The following is a 22,075-nucleotide window of genomic DNA, read 5'->3' on the forward strand; positions in this document are numbered from 1 at the left end:
TGCGGTACCTGTAGTCAGTGATGCTTTAAACCCATCCGTTTACCTCCACCATGCCGATGAATCCATAATTCCACACATATAATAGTGTACCATAAAAGTTTATTAAATTAATTAATATGGCTTTGGTTTTCCTATGAGCCTTAAAAAAAAAAAAGAAAAGAAAAACAACCTGCCTCTTCAGTTCGTCCGGGTGGTTGATCAGAGTCTGGACAAACTGACGGCAGGTGCTTTTTTTTTTTTTTTCCATAGTCACTCTACAGTATACACAGTATACAGTAGCACCTTCATTCAGGAAAAGTTGTGCAAGTGATTTCCTACAACACGGATATAGTACAACATACATTCAGGCAGAGAGTTGGCATTTTAAACATCTAATGTTATTTGTTGCAGTAACTGAGCTGTCTCGAGCAAAGCTTTTGGCGAGTGCAAATGTTTCACAAAAACATGTTATAGCTGTCTGAAGGTCTGACCTCATGCATTTTAGATGGAGAGCTACACAGAGATTTACTGTATGTAGAAGCTGAGTGTTCCCATGTGTGACGGAGGGACGGCTTCTGGCTTCACGACTCCTGAGAGGCACAGGATACTGGTTCAAGACTGGTGGATTTTGTCGATCCAGGCCCCGTCATGATTCCCATTTGTCTGAAGGATCACTGTCGACAACAGCGAAGGTTTCCTCTGGTTTTACTGCAGCATTAAGATGCAGACCAATGGCACAAATAAGTAACGGCAACATAACAACGCAACCCAGGAAGTCTCTTTTCGCAGTCGGTTGGGCGACACACAAAGCAAGCACACGTTGGCTGTTTGATTCAGCATGTGTTGGTCTGTTCATCAGCTTGTTAGTCTTTAAGGATTTCCACAGCCCAGGTGATCAGGAGCCCCCCCCCCTCCATTCTCACAGTGACGTGTTGTGCCGGTATCCGGAGCGCTGGATGGACCGTAAACATTCAACGTCACGCGGCTGTCTCTGACTTCTGTGAAGGTGTTTCTGGCAAATTTGTTTTGGATCTAGAGGTGAAGAACAGAACACGTTCAGCACTCGCAGGGAAAACTACAACATTCACAGACCAGGGAGAAGCTGAGTGAAGACGTCTGACCTGTTGAGGCTCATGTGGCTCTTGACGAGGTGTCCGGCAGCCAGAGCAGCCATCAGGGAGAGCTCTCCAGCCAGGACGGTGGCACACACTACACGGGCCAGCTGACGGGCGTTCTCACCGGGCTGGTTGGGACTGGTTCCTTGGACACCGAGCATCTGAAGAGAGACAGAAACGGACACGGCTATTTACTGTGACACCGCAGATATGTTTCCTGTGTGATCCTGGCTGTGCAAGGTCAATGAAACGATGAGTTATGTTCCTCTACAAAGCACATTTCATCAGATCCTATATTAGTTCAGTTTATTATTTAGTATCTGCCTTAAAAACCTCCTGATTCATCACAGTCCCTGCAGAGTCATCACCCCTCTCCCCTCCTCTATCTCTTTACTTGCTGCAAAGCTGCATGTCCTTGCTGCATGTCATTTTTTGGTGAATTTACATTGAGGATGCATGTGCAAATATTTTATGGGAGTAAATTCTCTAATGATTTGCTACTATAATATCTTTCAAGAAATGTTTTATTAAGTTTTATTTGGTACTGAAATAAATCATTCATTCGTGCATTCATCTGAAGGATGAGTTATAAAGTGAAGTGGAGTTCAGAGACTTAAATAAATAAATAAAAAGTGCATTACCTGTAGACAGGCCTGCTGTGGCGGCAGGTTGGTGCCCCCTCCCACAGTCCCCAGCTCTATGGAGGGCATGGTGCAGCTGATGTACAGGTCTTCTCCATCTGGACCAGCAGGCTCCATCTGAGTGATGCAGTTGGAGCTGCCTATTGTCTGAGCAGGATCCTGAAACGCAGCAGTATTACTCAGTGAGTGTGATCACGTGATTCACGTCTCATTTTTCACAGCACGTCTCTGATTCCGAGCTGAATCAGTCTGACTGGTGAGAGCTAAAAGTTTCATAGATTTAATTTTTTCCATGCATGAGCTTGATTCAGGAAATAAGGTTCTGATATTACTATTTATATTTACTATTTATTACTAGTGATGATTACCTGTCCACAGGCGATGTATATGGCTGCTACGATGTTGGCAGCATGAGCATTAAAGCCCCCTATACTGCCCGCCATGGCCGAGCCCACCAGGTTCTTGTTGATGTTGAGCTCCACCAGAGCAGCTGTTCTGCTCTTCAGCACCTACAGACGTTACGTTACATTAGAAACACACTGATGATTGTGGCTGGTGAGCAGATTTTACACCGTCACATCTTCTAGTCTAAAGTTTAATTTCTGCTGTGTTTACCTCCCTGACCACCTTGGCGGGGACGGTGGCCTCGCACACAGCAGACTTGCCCCGGCCCAGAATCCAGTTTATGGCAGCAGACTTCTTGTCGGTGCAGTAGTTGCCGCTGAGCGACAGCACCTCAACATCTGGATACTGCTGCTGGAGTCTCTGCAGAGCCTGTTCAGTGCCCTGGGGAAAACACAGCGCACACACTGATCAGGATTCTTGGTCATGGAGATACAAGCGACAGGAGCACTGACAGCCGACTTCCTCACAACAGACCTTGGAGAGCATGTTCATGCCCATGGCGTCTCCTGTCTGCGACTGGAAGCGGATGTAAAGGTTCCTCCCAGCTAAACCCACCAACAGCTTCTCCAGGCGAGCAAACCTAGTGAGACCAAATATTTATATGTTCTGTGTGAACCTTCAAAAACACGTCACGTATGTGATTCTGTAGCCAGTCACAGCATTTCCTCTGACCTGCTGGTCTTGTCGAAGACCTCTTTGATCAGACTGAAACCCTCCGGGGTCTCGAGCCAGACTTTGACCTCTGCAGCCCGGCACGCCGAGGGCAGTCTCACCACGGGACCCCTGGTCATACTGTCAGCTAGGATCCTGCTGCGGCAACCCCCGCTCAGCTGGACAGGAAGGAAGACAGAGTCAGCACACGCACACACACACACACACACTGACCACAGCTAGAGTCACTTACAGAAAGCGCCCTGCATCCCCTGTTAGTGCTGGCGACCAGGCAGCCCTCTGTGGTCGCCATGGGAACGTAAAACTGCTTCTCGTCCAACAGAAGAGGACCAGCCACTCCCACCGGCACCGGCATGTACCCAATGACATTCTCACAGCAAGTGCCCATCACCTACAGGATCATAAATACAGGCTGAATATCAGTCGCGCTCCAGCAACATGAACACAGAAACTAAAGGAATCCAGCAGCAGAGAATCATTTTCCAATACAGAGGTGTTTGTAAGTTTACAGCACAAAGGGAAAGGAGATGTATTTCTATAGTTGGGGTCAAATTATGGAACAACGCTAATTTAAATTTTAAAATGTATAATTCACTTTAGGTTGAAGAGTGATCTGTAAAAGATATTTTTGAGGATTACAAATGTAAATTACTTTTTTTGTTTTAGTTTTTTCTGTCCAAATTGTTTATATTTACTGTATCATGTGCGACTATATGACTGAATCAAAAACTACTACTAAACTAAAAGAATAAATCCAACTTCTCATTTTACAAATACGCTCCCGATACCTTGGAGTAGTCGTAGTCCTTGTAGGGCAGACAGGACAAGGCTGAGGGAACGGGCAGTTTGGGTGATAACATTTCCCTCCGGACGGCCACGCCCCTCTCTGGAGTCTCAAGGACCGCTTCCAGCTTATAGTTCAGGATGTTACGCGAGGTCACCAGGTTTATCACCTCGGCGTCGCTGAGGAAACGGGCGCCTCTCTGGGAAGCATCAAGGACAAACCAGTAGACTTATTAAACCTTCAGAGACACACACAGAACTTGTGATGTTTGTGTGCATAGAGGATTTTCTATTACCTGAGGATCTGAGAGGATGGCCACACATTCCTCCAGCGAACGAGGCTCTGAATCACAGCTACTTAAAGGGAGAGGTGTCAGAGCAGGAGGCTCCTCAGGACATGAAACACAGGCGCTGCTTTCCAATGAGACTGCTGGAGCCTGAGTCACTTCTATTGAAATGAATCAGGACAAACACACGGTCGTGTTAAGCACCGACATCAGTGAACACAGACATTATTAAAGCTAGCAGGGCCCATTGTAAGTCTCACCCTTCTCTCTGATCGCTGTATCGGCTTCAGCGGAAAGTTTGGGGTCCGAGACAGCCGCGGGGGTGGGGTTGGTTGTTGAGACACAATTCCCGCTCTTCTGGAATTTCTGGGCTGGGAGGTCCCTCCTGCAACAGTCGTCTGCCACCCGGGGCTTCTGGGGTGGAGAGGAGCTGATAATGGGGGTCTTCAGCGAGAGGGAAGACTCAGTCTCCGTTTGCTCAAAGAGGACGTACTTCACAGCCAGGAGCAGGGCCAGACCGAGGGTTATCACCTGCTCCAGGTCCATACTGGCAGGGGGTGAACAGAGGACAGGAAGTCATGCATCGGGTCAAACGTAGTTACAGTACGAGTGATAGTCCTTCTCTGATGTTTTTACCTGGTGAGCTTCAGAGGCCACACGGTTCCATCGGAGTCCAGTCTCTTTGCTACGGGCCCGTCCACTGCCCGGCTCTGACCTGGATTCTCAGCTGCTAGTCGAGTCTGAGCGTGAACCAAGGCTAGACCCAGAGACTGAGGAGGAGATCGTGAAATATTCCAATTAGACCACACGCCGCCGCGCTTTCAAGTATATTGTTCACATCTGTGGTAACAAAGCTGGATACAGTTTCTCACCATGATGATTTTAACCCTCTGGGTCACAGGGTTGGGCTTGTTGTCCTCTTCTTCGGCCAGCACGCGGGCGAAGTGGCCCAGCTGCCAGATTGGACGACCCTCACGACTTTCCCTGGACAGCTGTAAAGCATACACACAGATTAACTGTCAGGTGCAATAACTCATTTTGAGTTCCTGTCAGACTCAACTATAACTGCCAACAAATCATCCTTACCTCCAGGACCAGTGAGACACATGCAGGGAAGAAGGTCATGAAGACAAAGTAATTGGCCAGGACAGACATGCAGCCAAAACAACACATGATCTCTAATTGAGGCACACCTGGAAAATGACAGAGATGATTTCTGCTCAGTTTATCATCAGTAAATAAACAGAACACAGCTGTCACTGTTTGGGAGGTGAAGAAATACCATCATTTCTTACCTGACATGGTGCCAATGCCAATGACCAGACACTCAACCAGAGCATCCAGGGTGAAGGTGGGGCCCAGGATGGCCATGCCCTGGGAAATATTCTCTCTCACCTCCTCCTATGAACAAGACACGTGGCCGAAGCACTACTCAGTGACACCTCAGCTACTTTTACCACATAGTTCAGCAGCTACAGCTTATATACATGCAAATACAGTGTGTGTGACATTACCTGAGAGTTCGAGCTGAGAGCAAATTTGGCCAATGCACAAGCTTTGGAGAGGTCGATGAGCAGGAGGAAGAACGGCAGGGCTTCACTGGAGGGAAAACAGTTCAATAACAATCAGGAATCAAAGATCAATTCAGTGTTATCTTTGATTTTACAACTGAATCAAATGACTCATGATGAAAGTGAAATGGCTGCACAGCTCTGAGTCTGAGTCTCAACCTGAATCTGTAAATCTTAGTCCAACTGCAGAGAACTGCAAACCATTATAATGGCACTTGTAACTTGTAACCTCAGCTATAAACAGCCCATAAGAAATCCTGAACTAGGATCTGAATTATTACAATTCTTCAATGATCTGGCTGCAGAACAACATGTTACATGTGCACATGAAACACTTACTTGAGACCCGTCAGCTCTTTCCCGAAGAAGTGGATGACCACAGTGCTGAACACAAAGCTGGAAAACACTGTAAATAAACCTGCAATACCTGTAAGAAGAGAAAAGACAGAAAGTTGGCAGTTTAAATATGCACAGTGTGGCATTTTTAAATCAGTGCTGGGCGATGTGAAGCAGTGCCAGCTCATAATACTGACCCAGTATATATTTGGAGCCCAGTTGTCGGAGATTCTTGAACTGGAAATAGATGTAAACGATGGCCATGCAGCGAGTGACTGTCAGGATGATTATGTCACTGCTGTGGACTTTCTGCAAGAAAACAGTCACAAGAAACATCTTCATGTTAGCATGTAGTCACAGTCTGAGCAGCAGAGACGACCTGCCACACCCACACCCTGACTCACCTCCTCGACTTTGGGGCACTCATTCCAGCTGCACATCTGGCTGCTCCCTGCCAGGCTGTTCATGGACACGAGGCAGACGGTGAGAGCCAGGGTGCCCACTATTACCTCCCATGGGTGGGAGGCCACCAACAGGCCGTGGAGCCTGAACAGACGTGCCAACATGGCCTAAGGATTCCTTCCTGCTGCCTAAGGTCACAGCCTCACCTGTATCAGAGAGGGAAAATAACATCATCCTATCGTTTCCAGTCCAACAAGACAACATGTAGTCCAGGCAATTTGCAAGGCTGTGAGACAGAAGATGTTGGCAGAAACTGTGGCTGCTGTATTTTGAGTGATGATGACAAACCCACAGTCTGTATGTTCACCGGACAGCTGTTAACACCACAATATACCTTCTTGTTAATGGCTAACTACCGCGAAAGATAAACTTTTGGCTCACAATTTGCCGACAGACTCAGGTGTTCCCTTTTGTCGTAGACAAAGACAAGTGCCACAAGTTATATCTATATGTAAACACGAGGCTCGTAGCTCCTGACTGTACGCTGAGTTACTGCTAGCGTTGGTTAGCATTAGCAACATTAGCCGTCACACCCGGACCAACCGACAGACCGTCGCCAAGGTCAGTTCGCCCCCCATCGTCACGACACTTTTTTCAGTTACTGTCTATAAACACAAAATTACATTCACGCACTTCCAGAGGTGAGTTTCTCCGTGATCACAGAGTCCTTTCCATCATAATAGTGTCTCTTCCACAAATCGCTTAGCTGGCTGGTTACTTCGATCTGATGTAACGAAACCAACATGGCGTTTGCGGAAACCCCAACGTCATGTTTACGTTATACGTAGGGGGGCGTGGCGAGAGGTGATGCAGAGGTGAAGGCTGTGGAAAGCATAGGAAAAAAATTACATTTAAAAAAGGGCAAATAATAATAGTTTTTTAAGCTTTTACTTATTTTGTTTTGGTTTCATAATGTATTTGTTCATACACTGTACGAGTGATGTGTATATTATCTTATTATTATACAATATGATAGATATTTGAATGATATTAAACCTGTTTGACCACTAGGGAGTTTCAGTGCAAGTTTTCTGCCATATGCAATGATAATGAATCTTAATAACACATGAAACAAAATCATATAAATGATTAATCTAAACAGTGCCTAGAACTTTTGCACATTACTGTACTTTATTGTCCCCTTGGAGAAACTTTTCTCGGGCTCAGCATCATTACATCACAGATCATTCATCTCATGAAAATACATAAAACAATATTAAAGAAAGCAAGTAAATGTTCATTCCATTATATATGTTACATATCTTGGGACCCCAAGATAGAGCTTTGTTGTCATTTGCTTTTTGTCCAAATGTGTAGTAAATATTAAAAACTTGCACCACTAAACACTAAAGTATTACTATGAATGGTCTTGATCTTTGTTTTGGTATCTGGCAGCGTGTGCACGTTAGCTTTTGTTTTAGTTTTGACCAGACCCGTCAGAGTCAATCCTGCAGCTAGGGCCCAGCAAATAAGTCCAAATGGAGGCGGGAGGTTGTGGTCAATGAAGCAGTTGTTTTGGTCTGAGATGCTGGTGGCGTAGTGCGACATCTAGTGGCAGTGACGATCATCTACAGAACCTTCAAGAACAGTATCAGCAACAGTTTGTAGAGACTGTAACACAGTCATTAAAATATTATTCTAATTGTAATGGATGAGTTATTGAGCCAAATTAAAGAGGCTCTTATTCTATTTTATGAAAATCATGTTGCCTTTCTGCAAATAGAATTTTCATATTTTAATTTGCATTGACTTATGCAAACCATAGCCTGTTTGTTTCACAGAAAAGAGTCAATAAGCTGCTCTGTGCTCCTTATGGCATGTGGACATTTGAATTATCAGTTTAATCAAATTGAACATGTCCTATTTCTGTGACGACAAAGTACATAATGAATTGGCTCCACAGTGTAATCTCCTACAGGTTACATCACACAAAACAGCCTGTTGGGATTTAATGCATGAATCATACTTCACACATTAATTGCTCATGATTTCATGCATCCAAATCTAGTAAAATACAGGACAAAACAGAGCATCATATACATCTAATCTTTCCCTTTGTGTTTTGGCTGATGTAACAACTTCTGAGTGCAACATGTAAGTGGCTATAGTCATTCATAGAAATGATATGACATCAATACAAGTAGTTTTATATAGTTTAAGTAGTAAATTAAAGCTCGGGGCCTGGAAGCCACTACAGGTCCTTTATGAGCCTACAGGTGTTCTTCTGTCCTGGTTATACATTACACATTTTATAAGCCACACTTTGCATTTATAGTGTCAATATTTACTTTGCCTGTTTATTTCTTTGCACACTATCTCTCTGAATGTTGCGTTTTCTTGGACACCTGTGGCTGACTTTGCGGCCTAACTTCTAACTTTTTTCAGTCTTTGCCTTTTAATGTACCTGAGTGAAAACCACTTCCTTAAATTGACCCTGCAGTTTTCACAGTAAATGTTGAAAATTGCTTCAACAGACTGTAACATCCGGTCTGGATGATGTGCAATGACATGTAGACTGTGGCTGTCTGCTGCTATTTTTAGACAGGCACACAGGGACTGAGGCTTAGGCACCACAACAATTCTGTTGGTGAAATTAAAACGTTTTTTTCATGCAATCCACAGCTCCATTAATCTTTTCCAGAACTAAGACCACCCATTCACTTCTACATGTTCCTTATGCAGGCTATATTGTGTTATATATAGTTAATTTCAGACAGCACATGACTCTTCCTTGTGTTAATGAGGTTTTACCTGCTTGGTAAGAACATAATGTCAAGCTTAAATCTCAGTGTCTCTTCGGTGCCAAGCCACATGTTCCATGCCGCAGAAGTTTGTTCAAACTAGTTGCAAACTGTACCTCCTAAAAACACAGAGGACATATCATTGCATAAACTCATAATGAAAGGATCAGCTTCTGTTGATTTACTGATCCAGAGGTGACACTGTAAGCTCTGCATCATTTTGAGTTGAGCCAGCAGAGCTTGTTTGAAGTCGTTGAGAAGAACTCTTCAGTTGGTATTTATCTTTCACATTTAATTAGTTTGTTAAAAAAAAAAAAAAGATTGTGCAACTGATTCTGAAAGAAAAGTTTAAGCCAACAGCTCAGTTATAAAATAGTTTTCTTTTTTGAAGCATCAGATTTGGGTTATTATAATCACAAATAACTTCGTGGGTGGGGACGTATTCTCTTCATTCCTGAAACAAGTAGATCTGGTTTAAACAGACGTTGTTCACCGTTAAACATTCTCAAAAAAACAAAACAAAACAAGTATGTTGCTTCCAGACACAGTTTCCTTGATCTTCTCTGTTTTTTCTCTCGCAGAGTTCAGATGACTCAAGCCACGAGGTTTTCATTTATCGTCTTTAATCAGCTGCAGCTCCACTATCATTTGCTCGGGATTGTCTGAAATTTACGCGCAGCTCTGCTTCTTTACTCGCACTCTTTATTCACTTTTACATTATGCTTCATGTAATATCCACATCTGATCAACGCGGTGGTGACATATGACACGCAGACAACCTTTCTTGCAGCTTTTATCTGTCATATTTCTTATTGGTGCATTTATTAGCGTCCCTGAGCCCCTCCCTCTTTCCGGGTTATTTTTTCCCTCTCCCCCTCAACAAGCCACGGAGACTCAGAGCGTGTTCTTGACCTCTTCATACGCTCCGGTTAACCATGTGGCGAAGTAACTCTGAGTGGAGAGATGTTTTCAAGCTGAAAGTGTCCACAGATGTCGGAGCGGTCATGCGTAAAAGTGGAGCGGCACGGAAGACAAATGTCCACTCTTGTTGTTTCTTCTGACATCGGTAAGTTGGTCATTATCAAATCGCTTTATTGATGTGAGCTGGGACAAACAGCTGATGGAAATCTGAATGTGTCCTCCTTCTTACAACTTTCAGGTTCTTGGTGAACCGGGTTGCAACGCGTGGACCAAGGTGAGAGTGTAAGAGTCAAAACTTCTGAGCGCGTCAGTTTCTCATGTTCTATAGGTTTGACTTCTATAAAAACGTTGCAGTCAGTTTTGGTTTCTGTTCCCTCACATCACGTTTCTCCTTCACCACAGAATGAATACAACATGTTCATGTGTGAGGCTAAGAAGAGGGCAGTTACTGCCACGCCTGTCATGCCTGTCATGCCTGGTACTGCTGACTCTGTGCTTCGTGCTCTTCTTGAAGTACAGCTACATCATCGAATCTCTACCTCCCCTGGCAGCTTTATATGACATCCAGATGTTTCAGAAGTACAACATCAGCTGCTCAGACATATATGACATGGACCCGGTGGAGGTGGGTAAATCTCTGATCATCCGCAGGAAACAAGTTGTGGAGGATGCGGATGAAAGTCTCGTTAACCTCACCTCGAACTGCCCTTTATTCATCAAGTCCAGGGGTTATGATGACGTGTGCGTCTCAGAGGAGGAGAGAGACTTCCCTCTTGCTTACTCTATGGTTGTGCATAAATCTGCATGGATGGTGGAGAGACTCCTCAAAGTGCTGTACTCACCGGGCAACATCTACTGTATTCACTACGATCAGAAGTCCTCCGCTCAGTTCATTGCAGCCATTGAGGGTTTGGCCCGCTGTTTGCCCAATGTCTTCATCGCCTCCAAGCGAGAGTCCGTCTACTATGCAAGCATCAGTCGACTGAAGGCTGACCTCAACTGTCTGTCCGACCTTTTGGGGTCACAGGTCAAGTGGAAGTATGTCATCAACCTCTGCGGCCAAGATTTCCCCCTCAGGTCCAATAAGGAGCTGGTGTCAGAGCTAAAGAAGTTAAATGGTGCAAACATGCTGGAGACAAGCCGACCCAGCGAGCAGAAGAAGAAGAGGTTCACCTTCCGCCACGAGCTGAGAGACGCCAGCTTTGAATATAAAAAACTGCCAGTGAAAACAGAGCAGATGAAAACGCCGCCGCCTCATGGTATCGAGATATTCTCTGGCAATGCCTATTTTGTCTTGTCACGGGACTTTGTTGTGCACATGGACTCGTCAGCCGTGGTGAAGGATTTTCTAGCGTGGTCAGAGGACACCTACTCTCCCGATGAGCACTTCTGGGCCACGCTCGTGCGGCTGCCAGGTGTACCCGGGGAGGTGCCCAGATCCCAGCCCGATGTCACTGACCTGAAGAGTAAGACCAGGCTGGTGAAGTGGCATTACCTGGAGGAGAGCCTGTACCCGCCCTGCTCAGGGCAACACGTTCGCAGCGTTTGTATTTATGGCGCCGCAGAAATGCGTTGGTTACTCAACTACGGTCACTGGTTCGCCAATAAGTTCGACCCCAAAGTGGACCCCATCATCATTCAGTGCCTGGAGGAGAAGCTGGAGGAGAATCAAAAGTCATTCCAATCAGCAGCCTGTCGTAAGGGTAAACCAACGTAGAGACGATGTTGATAGTCAATTAATCATTTAAGTTATTTTTCCAGGAAAAAACATCTTCAATGCGAAAACTTGCTTTTTTCTTGTCTTACATTCTGGGAAATTGATTCTCTATGAAGTTTGTACTGCTGGTCGAGCAAAACTAAGATATCTGATGATGTTATCTTGGGCTCTAAGGGAAGTGTTCAGAGTTTTTTGGTGCTTTATAACCAAATAATTAATTTATAATGAAAATAATCACCAGTTTCAGCTCTACCACAGTGACATTTGGTAGCAGTGCTGTGTTTATTAGAGAGAGATTCTTTCTCACAGACGTTCAGCTTCACTTCAGCCAGTTTCAAACACACAAACACCTGACAGCATTAAAGGACCAGTTCAGCCAAATTACTAAAAGACACTTTTTCACTCTCGTGGTGTGTGTGTCCACGCAGGTAGTTTTGCTTTTATATGGTCCGGGCTTTGAGATATTTGCCTCTTAGATTACTTCCACCAGCAAGTCAATGAAAGTGAAAGGAAATGTTAGTGGTCACAGCAAATTACAAATATGTTTTTTTGTAATTAGAGTGAATGAATTAAATGATGGGTATTAAGATTGTAATCAGTGGTTATGTTTGAGACATAACTCCCTCCGGTGTATGTGGTAAGATTTTAATCATAAGAGTTTCACAGCATGTCAATGTCGTTTAGAGGTGGCTTCAAAATACACAACCTTCTGAACAAATGATTAAATGTGACTTTAAATAAAACTGGTGGTTTGCACTGGTTTTTCTTTTTTCTTTTTTCTTTTTGTTCTTCCCACTTAAGGAAATGGAAGAAAAGTGAAGCGTAATATTACACAGCTCTGTGCTGTAAGTTCAAACTGCATTCTTTCTGCCAGAGAAGTATGTCAGCTCACCACACAACCAACCTACCATCTATGCATGTATATCTTTTATGTATATGCCACCATATTAAAAAAAACATCATAAAACAGAAATGCCAAAGAAAAAGGTAACAAAAAGGTCTTGGCCACAAAGACAGGAAAATATATTTTAGAGGAAGTGTTTAAAAGTCACCCATTGAAATATTTCCTGTAAAATATCTGCATTGTGCAGCTTACAAATCCAGACATGTTGTAAGACTTATTACCTAGTTTAAAATGATTAAATGATACCTACAGTCTTTATTTTCCCTCAATGAAAAATCCCGGCCGGTGAACATCTGCTGAGCACATACAGATTATATACTGTAGAAAACAGTGTCTTGTGAGAGTATTTTCTCTCTGATAGATGGTTTGTGTATTCATGTGGTTTGGGATGGGAGACATGCTGATCTGCAGTTTATGCTGTACACTAACTAATCCTTCTTGTTTTCACTAATAACAGCAGCAGGGAAACAATAGAGTCACTGCCCCCAGCTGAGCTTCTATCTCTTCTGTCTATTAGCGGTGTGCAGCATACATTTTCTACATGGCTGCATTTGGATGTGTCTGTCTGTGGTCGGTGCATGTGATGCACATGGGAGGAAGTAAAGTGACTCACCTCTATTTGTTGTTTTACTACATAATCAGCAACAACATTAACACTGGTAACTGGTTTTAATGTTGTGGCTGATCGGTGAAGCCTATGTTTAAAAAAACTTGGATCATTGTGATAATATGAACACTGTGTGAACTTATTTGCTGAGGTCAACAATGAAGTGACATATTGAATTACACAGTTATTACAACACTGAATGGGAATCCTTGGAAGAAAAAAAGAAGATGTGTCATTAGTGGTTATTTGGCATTACACATAAGCAGGAAAACAGGAAGTGCTCTGAAAATATTCACCAAAAGCTGAGGGAGAGTGGAGCAAGTGCTTTTCCCCCGTTCAGCTGTACAGTTCAACTTCCTCCTCTGTATTGTGAAATTGCGACCATGAACAACATTTTGCTAGTGAATGAAGGTGTGGCACAAGATAAGGATCTTTGAAGCCTCACTTCCAGTAACGCTAGAACAGGAAGAATTGTACATGTGTTATCACAGAGGTATAGTCAACACTGTTGGTTAGAAAACAAGTAAGTGGATCACAAAGTATTTTAGTCATTGAAAAGCAGAGCAAGGAAGAAAAACTGAGGACGGACTGAATATCTCCGCTGTGTTCAAGCGCAGCATACAGACATCAAACTGTTAGATATACTTGTCCCCTGATTACTATAAATCATGAGGAAATCTATACAAGCTGTAAGTATTAGCTCACACACATGGGTTTGTCTGTTAACACCTCTGTATCACAGTCAGAGTGTCACTAACTTCAGATCTGCATCTTTCCTCCTGCTATGAGCTGTGTAGTTACAGAACGCGGGGGGTGGGGTGTGGAGTCGAGAGGGTTTATTCGTTTCCAGTAAATGATTGATTTTAGTGGACGTTCAGGTTTGTGCATGTGTGTGCGAGTGAGCCAGATGACCTGGCGTGCGAACGCTACACCTGTAGGAGTGTCAGGTGTTCAGGTGTTCGAGGTGTGTTCGAGTTGGAGGGCAAAGGTCAGTGAATTGACATTGTATGGCAATCCCTCATTTATCATTTAATCTGATACTTACAGCCGCTATGAGAACTGAAAATCCAACAGTCACGTAATTGGATTTAACTTTGAGAGTAAAGGTGTGAAAATTGTGTTGTTTCTTCTCTTGCAATGATGTGATGATGATGAAGGAATCTCTGCTGACACCGGCTCAGTTGTATATAAAAAGGTTTATTACAAAAAGGCACAGCATCGTTGAACGAGCATCAAAAACAGCCTGTGAGAGGACCCAAAGCCAAAAAGGATCTTCTCCCGTTTGTCCCAAACCCATACAATTTATAGGCTGAATATTCTCTTAATACATCATAGCTAAATCCTAATAGCCTATAGAAGAGCAGAACCAACATTTATGTCCATACATGGTCATTCTCTGAGTACAGTTAGAGGATAACATAAAACTTGTCAAGTTATACAAATGTCAACATTGAACAATGTAGGGGAGAGAGGAACAGAAGAGGTACTCCCCCTCTTCTTGCACCTGGCCTTCACTCCTAGAGCATCCTCCATAGCATTTCCGTCCTGTACTCATATCTCAGCCAAGATACCACAATTGCACCACGATTATCTTGTTTTTTCTATAAACAAAAACTCATCAGTGCTTTGTAAGATGCTATAATCACAAAACTAGGGGCTTTAAAGGCCTTTAAATGTATTTGTAGGAGAATTATAAGGCTAGAGACGTATGATCTGATATCAACCGGTTGGACGCCAATAGGAGTTTAAGAGACAGTGTGGGAACAATAACAAAAGAAATGGTCAAGAAGTCAACCGAGCAGGCTAACATACTTAGGATTGGTGCGAAACATCTGGTAATAAGAGATTAGGTAAATAGGAATAGATATAATGCCAAGGCACACTGCCAATAAGAGAACAATGACCTGGGAGGGCGTTATGGTGTTGGCTTTCTTTCTTTCTCTCTCTCTCTCTCTCTCTCTCTCTCAGCTTTTAAGTATAAGTAATGGGAACCTAAATAAACATACAATTTCTGCCAAAGTCAGAACCGTTTTGGTTGTTTCATGCGAGAGATTTCCATATTTCTTTTTATCTCTGTGGAAAAAGGTGATGTCACATACACCTGTGCACCAATCGAGATTTAAGCAACTGACAGTTAGCATTTTTGCTGAAGTTGTTTAAATTCCACAAGCTCAACGGCATCTTGCACAGAGTTTGCAAAGTCACCGACCTTCTTGTTAACAACCCAGTTTTTCTTCTTAGTTTTGTTCTTCCTTGCAGTTAGTTGTGGTAAAGAGTCATTAATCAGCTTCAACACTAGTCTAAGCATAGCTACATGGTTAGACACAGTGTCACAACAGTAACTAAGTAGCATGTCAGACACTCCTGAAGAAAGGATGCATTTTCTAAGTAAACGTTATATCAAATTTTCATTAATGAAAAAAAAACCTCATTCACAAACAAGCAAAAGTTTGTATTTTATTGCTGAACTTCTAAATGTAAGCAGACAGGAATACAAGAGTAGGGGAAAACCAACTAGAGGTAATCTTAACCACGGTGTAAAATTGCAAGCTTTATTTAGTGCAAGCTGTGGTGCAGGCAAATGATGAACCAACCAAATATACATTTAATAAATAATATAATAAAAACAAATAGCTGGCGAGTACTGACACAACAGTTTTTGTTCATGGCAGCACTTAAGGCTTTCTGATTTACAGAGATGAGGCATGGGTATTAAACTGTGCACCTCCTCTTTTGTTCATCACTTTTTTATTAGGCTCTCTAGCTGTCTATTCTCTTCTGCAGAAAAAAATGGTGGTTTAGGAGAAAAAGATGAGTCATACCAAAAGCCATAAATATCTCTCGGTAGCCTTTGCTAACCTTGTGTCTCAAAGGTGTCAGGTTTCCTTCCAGGCTGCATTGCTCAGCAAGAGTTGATGTTAATGTTCATTGTGCACATTATAAGGAACATAAAAAGAGTTTGAATTCCGTGTCTCAGAACAACTGTACAGTGTCATCTGATTGTCTCTCCAGAGGAATATACAATATTTTAGTTTTTTCCATTTGGTTGCTTTGGTTTTACAGGTGCAAAGGTAAACCATTAACACTGTTAAATGCACATTTCCTAGCCTTACAGCTTGAATTTATCTGTGACCTCTGTGGTTTGTCTATGATCTCCTGCAACAGTGGGAAAGCACATTTCTTTTGCTTCACTTTAATGTTTTAATGTGATTTTTTTTCTTCCAAACACATATTATGAAGGATGTTTTCGTCTTTGTTAGGTTTTGCAGAACTTGTTCATGTGTTGACCACGACTTTGCAAGTCTGCTGTCTGCAAGAAAGGAGGACAACATCAAAGATGTCACATTCTTAAAAATCTAGAAATGAACAATTGTCGGTCAAAATAAGGTGAAAAACATTGGTTCATGAAATCTACAGCTGCCCTGTCAGGGCTGGAGCCTTAGTCATCAAGAGTTGGATCTCAGCAGCTGAGTAACACAACTAACAGACACTGGTGTTTAGCAATATTACATTCAGAGCTTCAAGATCGGCCTGAATTGTGACACCTGTTTTCCCACATTTATGATATTTACATAGGTTCCTAAAATGAGAACTGATACCTTGAGTTCACTTTACTCGAGTGATTTAGGCACACTGCCTCACCGTGGCCATAGTGTGAACTGCATTATTTTGCATATAGCTGCCTTCCCTGCCAAAACCATAGAGACTTGAAATACAGTCTGTGGCAAAAACCAACAAAAATGCACACAAATGATGATTTAATTTAAAATTTTATACATGCAAATGTTGATCTCTTATTATGTCTTTTATTTTATTGTATTGTTATGGTAGATATTTCGAATCCATATGTGATCAAATGATTTTCTATCAACCAAGTAAGTATCTTGGCCTTTTGTTGAGCATCTTAATCGATTCAAAATAGAATTCAAAAGATTCTAATTTATTGTGCTGCACAGAAAAGACAGACACATGAAAATGTCACCATAAATACTATGATGTTTTTTTTATACCTTACTATAATATTGATATCACTATATATATACTATTATATGACATTTTTATGCCTTCCTGTAATATTACATTTTATGCCTTACTATACTATGACTGTTACTAAGACTGAAGGAGTCCAGGGGTTGAGGGATGTAACAATGAATAAAGTAAACTGTGTAAAACAGAAAGACACAGGAAAACAGATTAATCCAAACAAATAAGTAATTTTATTCACAAAAGAAAAAGAAAACACAAAGGAAAACTGACACTAACACTGGGTAACTTCAATCACTAATTAAACACAAAACTTAGACAAACCAAATGAACAATAACAAATAGATAGGATCACTATCACTATCAGTGTAGATAACTAATGTAGATCCGTACAGCTATCTCCGAAAAGAGACACACACACAGAAAGTTCCACAGCTGCTGGATGGAACCTCTTCCCTCCGCCTTTATTACCTCCACCACTTGATTGGGGATCAGGGATACCCATGCCGGATCACCAGGCGGAGAAAAGGGTGGCCCAGAGGGCAGACCAGCACACATACACACATACACAATACTACGGACCATTACAATAACATTTTATACCTCAGTATACCATGAAGTTTTTTACACTTTGTGCCTTGCTATACTATGAGTTTTTTTGTTGACATTTTTATACCTTATTATACTATAACATTTTATACCTTGCTATACTATGACGTTTTACTATGACATTTTATGAAATTTTTTAAACTTACTATAACATGACATTTTATTCCTTACTATACTATGATGTTTTTGGGCATTTTTATGCCGTATTATACTGAGATGTTATTTTGGGATATTTATGCGTTACTATACTATGACATTTTGTGCCTTACCATACTATGATGTTTTACACATTTTTATGCCTTACTATACTATGATATTTTCTGCCATTCTATACTATGATGTATTTAAAATTTTTATGCCTTACTATACTATGTTTTTTCACATTTTTATGCCTTACTATACTTTGAAGTTTTTTTTCACATTTTTATGCCTTACTATACTATGACGTTTTTTCACATTTTTATGCCTTACTATACTATGACGTTTTTTTCACATTTTTTTGGCTTACTATACAATGACATTTTTTCACATTTTTAGGCCTTACTATACTATGTTTTTTCACATTTTTATGCCTTACTATACTATGACTTTTTATCCCTTACTATACTATGACGTTTTTTCAAATTTTTATGCCGTACTATAATATGACGTTTTTTCAAATTTTTTTGCCTTACTATACTATGATGTTTTTTCACATTTTTATGCCTTACTATACTATGACGTTTTATGCCTTACTATACTATGACGTTTTATGCCTTACTATACTATGACGTTTTATGCCTTACTATACTATGACGTTTTATGCCTTACTATACTATGACGTTTTATGCCTTACTATACTATGACGTTTTATGCCTTACTATACTATGACGTTTTATGCCTTACTATACTATGACGTTTTATGCCTTACTATACTATGACGTTTTATGCCTTACTATACTATGACGTTTTATGCCTTACTATACTATGACGTTTTATGCCTTACTATACTATGACGTTTTATGCCTTACTATACTATGACGTTTTATGCCTTACTATACTATGACGTTTTATGCCTTACTATACTATGACGTTTTATGCCTTACTATACTATGACGTTTTATGCCTTACTATACTATGACGTTTTATGCCTTACTATACTATGACGTTTTATGCCTTACTATACTATGACGTTTTATGCCTTACTATACTATGACGTTTTATGCCTTACTATACTATGACGTTTTATGCCTTACTATACTATGACGTTTTATGCCTTACTATACTATGACGTTTTATGCCTTACTATACTATGACGTTTTATGCCTTACTATACTATGACGTTTTATGCCTTACTATACTATGACGTTTTATGCCTTACTATACTATGACGTTTTATGCCTTACTATACTATGACGTTTTATGCCTTACTATACTATGACGTTTTATGCCTTACTATACTATGACGTTTTATGCCTTACTATACTATGACGTTTTATGCCTTACTATACTATGACGTTTTATGCCTTACTATACTATGACGTTTTATGCCTTACTATACTATGACGTTTTATGCCTTACTATACTATGACGTTTTATGCCTTACTATACTATGACGTTTTATGCCTTACTATACTATGACGTTTTATGCCTTACTATACTATGACGTTTTATGCCTTACTATACTATGACGTTTTATGCCTTACTATACTATGACGTTTTATGCCTTACTATACTATGACGTTTTATGCCTTACTATACTATGACGTTTTATGCCTTACTATACTATGACGTTTTATGCCTTACTATACTATGACGTTTTATGCCTTACTATACTATGACGTTTTATGCCTTACTATACTATGACGTTTTATGCCTTACTATACTATGACGTTTTATGCCTTACTATACTATGACGTTTTATGCCTTACTATACTATGACGTTTTATGCCTTACTATACTATGACGTTTTATGCCTTACTATACTATGACGTTTTATGCCTTACTATACTATGACGTTTTATGCCTTACTATACTATGACGTTTTATGCCTTACTATACTATGACGTTTTATGCCTTACTATACTATGACGTTTTATGCCTTACTATACTATGACGTTTTATGCCTTACTATACTATGACGTTTTATGCCTTACTATACTATGACGTTTTATGCCTTACTATACTATGACGTTTTATGCCTTACTATACTATGACGTTTTATGCCTTACTATACTATGACGTTTTATGCCTTACTATACTATGACGTTTTATGCCTTACTATACTATGACGTTTTATGCCTTACTATACTATGACGTTTTATGCCTTACTATACTATGACGTTTTATGCCTTACTATACTATGACGTTTTATGCCTTACTATACTATGACGTTTTATGCCTTACTATACTATGACGTTTTATGCCTTACTATACTATGACGTTTTATGCCTTACTATACTATGACGTTTTATGCCTTACTATACTATGACGTTTTATGCCTTACTATACTATGACGTTTTATGCCTTACTATACTATGACGTTTTATGCCTTACTATACTATGACGTTTTATGCCTTACTATACTATGACGTTTTATGCCTTACTATACTATGACGTTTTATGCCTTACTATACTATGACGTTTTATGCCTTACTATACTATGACGTTTTATGCCTTACTATACTATGACGTTTTATGCCTTACTATACTATGACGTTTTATGCCTTACTATACTATGACGTTTTATGCCTTACTATACTATGACGTTTTATGCCTTACTATACTATGACGTTTTATGCCTTACTATACTATGACGTTTTATGCCTTACTATACTATGACGTTTTATGCCTTACTATACTATGACGTTTTATGCCTTACTATACTATGACGTTTTATGCCTTACTATACTATGACGTTTTATGCCTTACTATACTATGACGTTTTATGCCTTACTATACTATGACGTTTTATGCCTTACTATACTATGACGTTTTATGCCTTACTATACTATGACGTTTTATGCCTTACTATACTATGACGTTTTATGCCTTACTATACTATGACGTTTTATGCCTTACTATACTATGACGTTTTATGCCTTACTATACTATGACGTTTTATGCCTTACTATACTATGACGTTTTATGCCTTACTATACTATGACGTTTTATGCCTTACTATACTATGACGTTTTATGCCTTACTATACTATGACGTTTTATGCCTTACTATACTATGACGTTTTATGCCTTACTATACTATGACGTTTTATGCCTTACTATACTATGACGTTTTATGCCTTACTATACTATGACGTTTTATGCCTTACTATACTATGACGTTTTATGCCTTACTATACTATGACGTTTTATGCCTTACTATACTATGACGTTTTATGCCTTACTATACTATGACGTTTTATGCCTTACTATACTATGACGTTTTATGCCTTACTATACTATGACGTTTTATGCCTTACTATACTATGACGTTTTATGCCTTACTATACTATGACGTTTTATGCCTTACTATACTATGACGTTTTATGCCTTACTATACTATGACGTTTTATGCCTTACTATACTATGACGTTTTATGCCTTACTATACTATGACGTTTTTTCACATTTTTATGCCTTACTATACTATGACATTTTTATGCCTTACGATACTATGACGTTTTTTCACATTTTAATGCCTTACTATACTATGATGTTTTATCACATTTTTATACCTTACTATACTATGACTTTTTATGCCTTACTATACTATGAAGTTTTATGACATTTTTATGCCGTACTATACTATGACGTTTTTTCACATTTTTATGCCTTACTATACTATGACGTTTTTTTCATATTTTTATGCTTTACTATACTATGAAGTTTTTTGACATTTTTATGCCTTACTATACTATGAAGTTTTATGCCTTACTATACTATGACGTTTTATGCCTTACTATACTATGACGTTTTTTCACATTTTTATGCCTTACTATACTATGACGTTTTTTCACATTTTTATGCCTTACTATACTATGACGTTTATTTCACATTTTTTTGGCTTACTATACTATGACGTTTTTTCACATTTTTATGCCTTACTATACTATGACATTTTTATGCCTTACTATACTATGACGTTTTTTCACATTTTAATGCCTTGCTATACTATGATGTTTTATCACATTTTTATGCCTTACTATACTATGACGTTTTTTCACATTTTTATGCCTTACTATACTATGACGTTTTCTCAAATTTTATGCCTTAATATACTATGAAGTTTTTTGACATTTTTATGCCTTACTATACTATGAAGTTTTATGACATTTTTATGCCTTACTATACTATGACGTTTT

The 22,075-nt window shown here is 40.2% G+C and overlaps 2 protein-coding genes across 4 annotated transcripts; one reads left to right on the forward strand and one right to left on the reverse strand.

The window, feature by feature from the left end:
• Positions 1-126: 126 nt before the first annotated feature.
• Positions 127-6,986, reverse strand: LOC111217813 (3-hydroxy-3-methylglutaryl-coenzyme A reductase-like). The gene is made up of 20 exons (XM_022739789.1): positions 6,885-6,986; positions 6,194-6,397; positions 5,987-6,098; positions 5,793-5,880; positions 5,397-5,481; positions 5,178-5,283; positions 4,969-5,075; positions 4,755-4,874; positions 4,519-4,652; positions 4,143-4,429; positions 3,892-4,043; positions 3,601-3,795; positions 3,045-3,203; positions 2,813-2,970; positions 2,615-2,720; positions 2,351-2,521; positions 2,104-2,244; positions 1,736-1,894; positions 1,101-1,255; positions 127-1,011 (listed from the first exon to the last, which is right to left on the reverse strand). Exons 2-20 carry the CDS (start codon positions 6,353-6,355, stop codon positions 957-959), a joined length of 2,652 nt encoding a protein of 883 aa, XP_022595510.1. The 5' UTR covers positions 6,356-6,397; positions 6,885-6,986; the 3' UTR covers positions 127-956.
• A 2,913-nt stretch (positions 6,987-9,899) lies between these two features.
• LOC111217846 (beta-1,3-galactosyl-O-glycosyl-glycoprotein beta-1,6-N-acetylglucosaminyltransferase 4-like) lies at positions 9,900-12,323 on the forward strand. Of its 3 annotated transcripts, none has more exons than XM_022739843.1 (3): positions 9,900-10,058; positions 10,152-10,219; positions 10,316-12,323. In XM_022739843.1, the coding sequence occupies exon 3, from the start codon at positions 10,317-10,319 to the stop codon at positions 11,628-11,630; it is 1,314 nt and encodes a 437-aa protein (XP_022595564.1). In that variant the 5' UTR covers positions 9,900-10,058; positions 10,152-10,219; position 10,316; the 3' UTR covers positions 11,631-12,323. The 3 variants fall into 3 exon arrangements, with proteins under 3 accessions (XP_022595564.1, XP_022595563.1, XP_022595562.1); XM_022739842.1 differs by having other exon boundaries at positions 10,152-10,195; XM_022739841.1 differs by having other exon boundaries at positions 10,152-10,187.
• Positions 12,324-22,075: the final 9,752 nt, after the last annotated feature.

The sequence above is a fragment of the Seriola dumerili genome, unplaced genomic scaffold, assembly GCF_002260705.1.
Source record: "Seriola dumerili isolate Sdu_G_001 unplaced genomic scaffold, Sdu_1.0 BDQW01000047.1, whole genome shotgun sequence".
Taxonomy (NCBI): Eukaryota; Metazoa; Chordata; class Actinopteri; order Carangiformes; family Carangidae; genus Seriola; species Seriola dumerili.

Coding starts and splice junctions, on each gene's coding strand:
- LOC111217813 (XM_022739789.1), bottom strand. CDS start 6,355: ATGTTGGCACGTCTGTTCAGGCTCCACGGCCTGTTGGTGGCCTCCCAC. Junction 3,204..3,600: donor AGGACTACGACTACTCCAAG/GTATCGGGAGCG, acceptor ATGATCCTGTAG/GTGATGGGCACTTGCTGTGA. Junction 1,895..2,103: donor TATACATCGCCTGTGGACAG/GTAATCATCACT, acceptor GCTGCGTTTCAG/GATCCTGCTCAGACAATAGG.
- LOC111217846 (XM_022739843.1), top strand. CDS start 10,317: ATGAATACAACATGTTCATGTGTGAGGCTAAGAAGAGGGCAGTTACTG.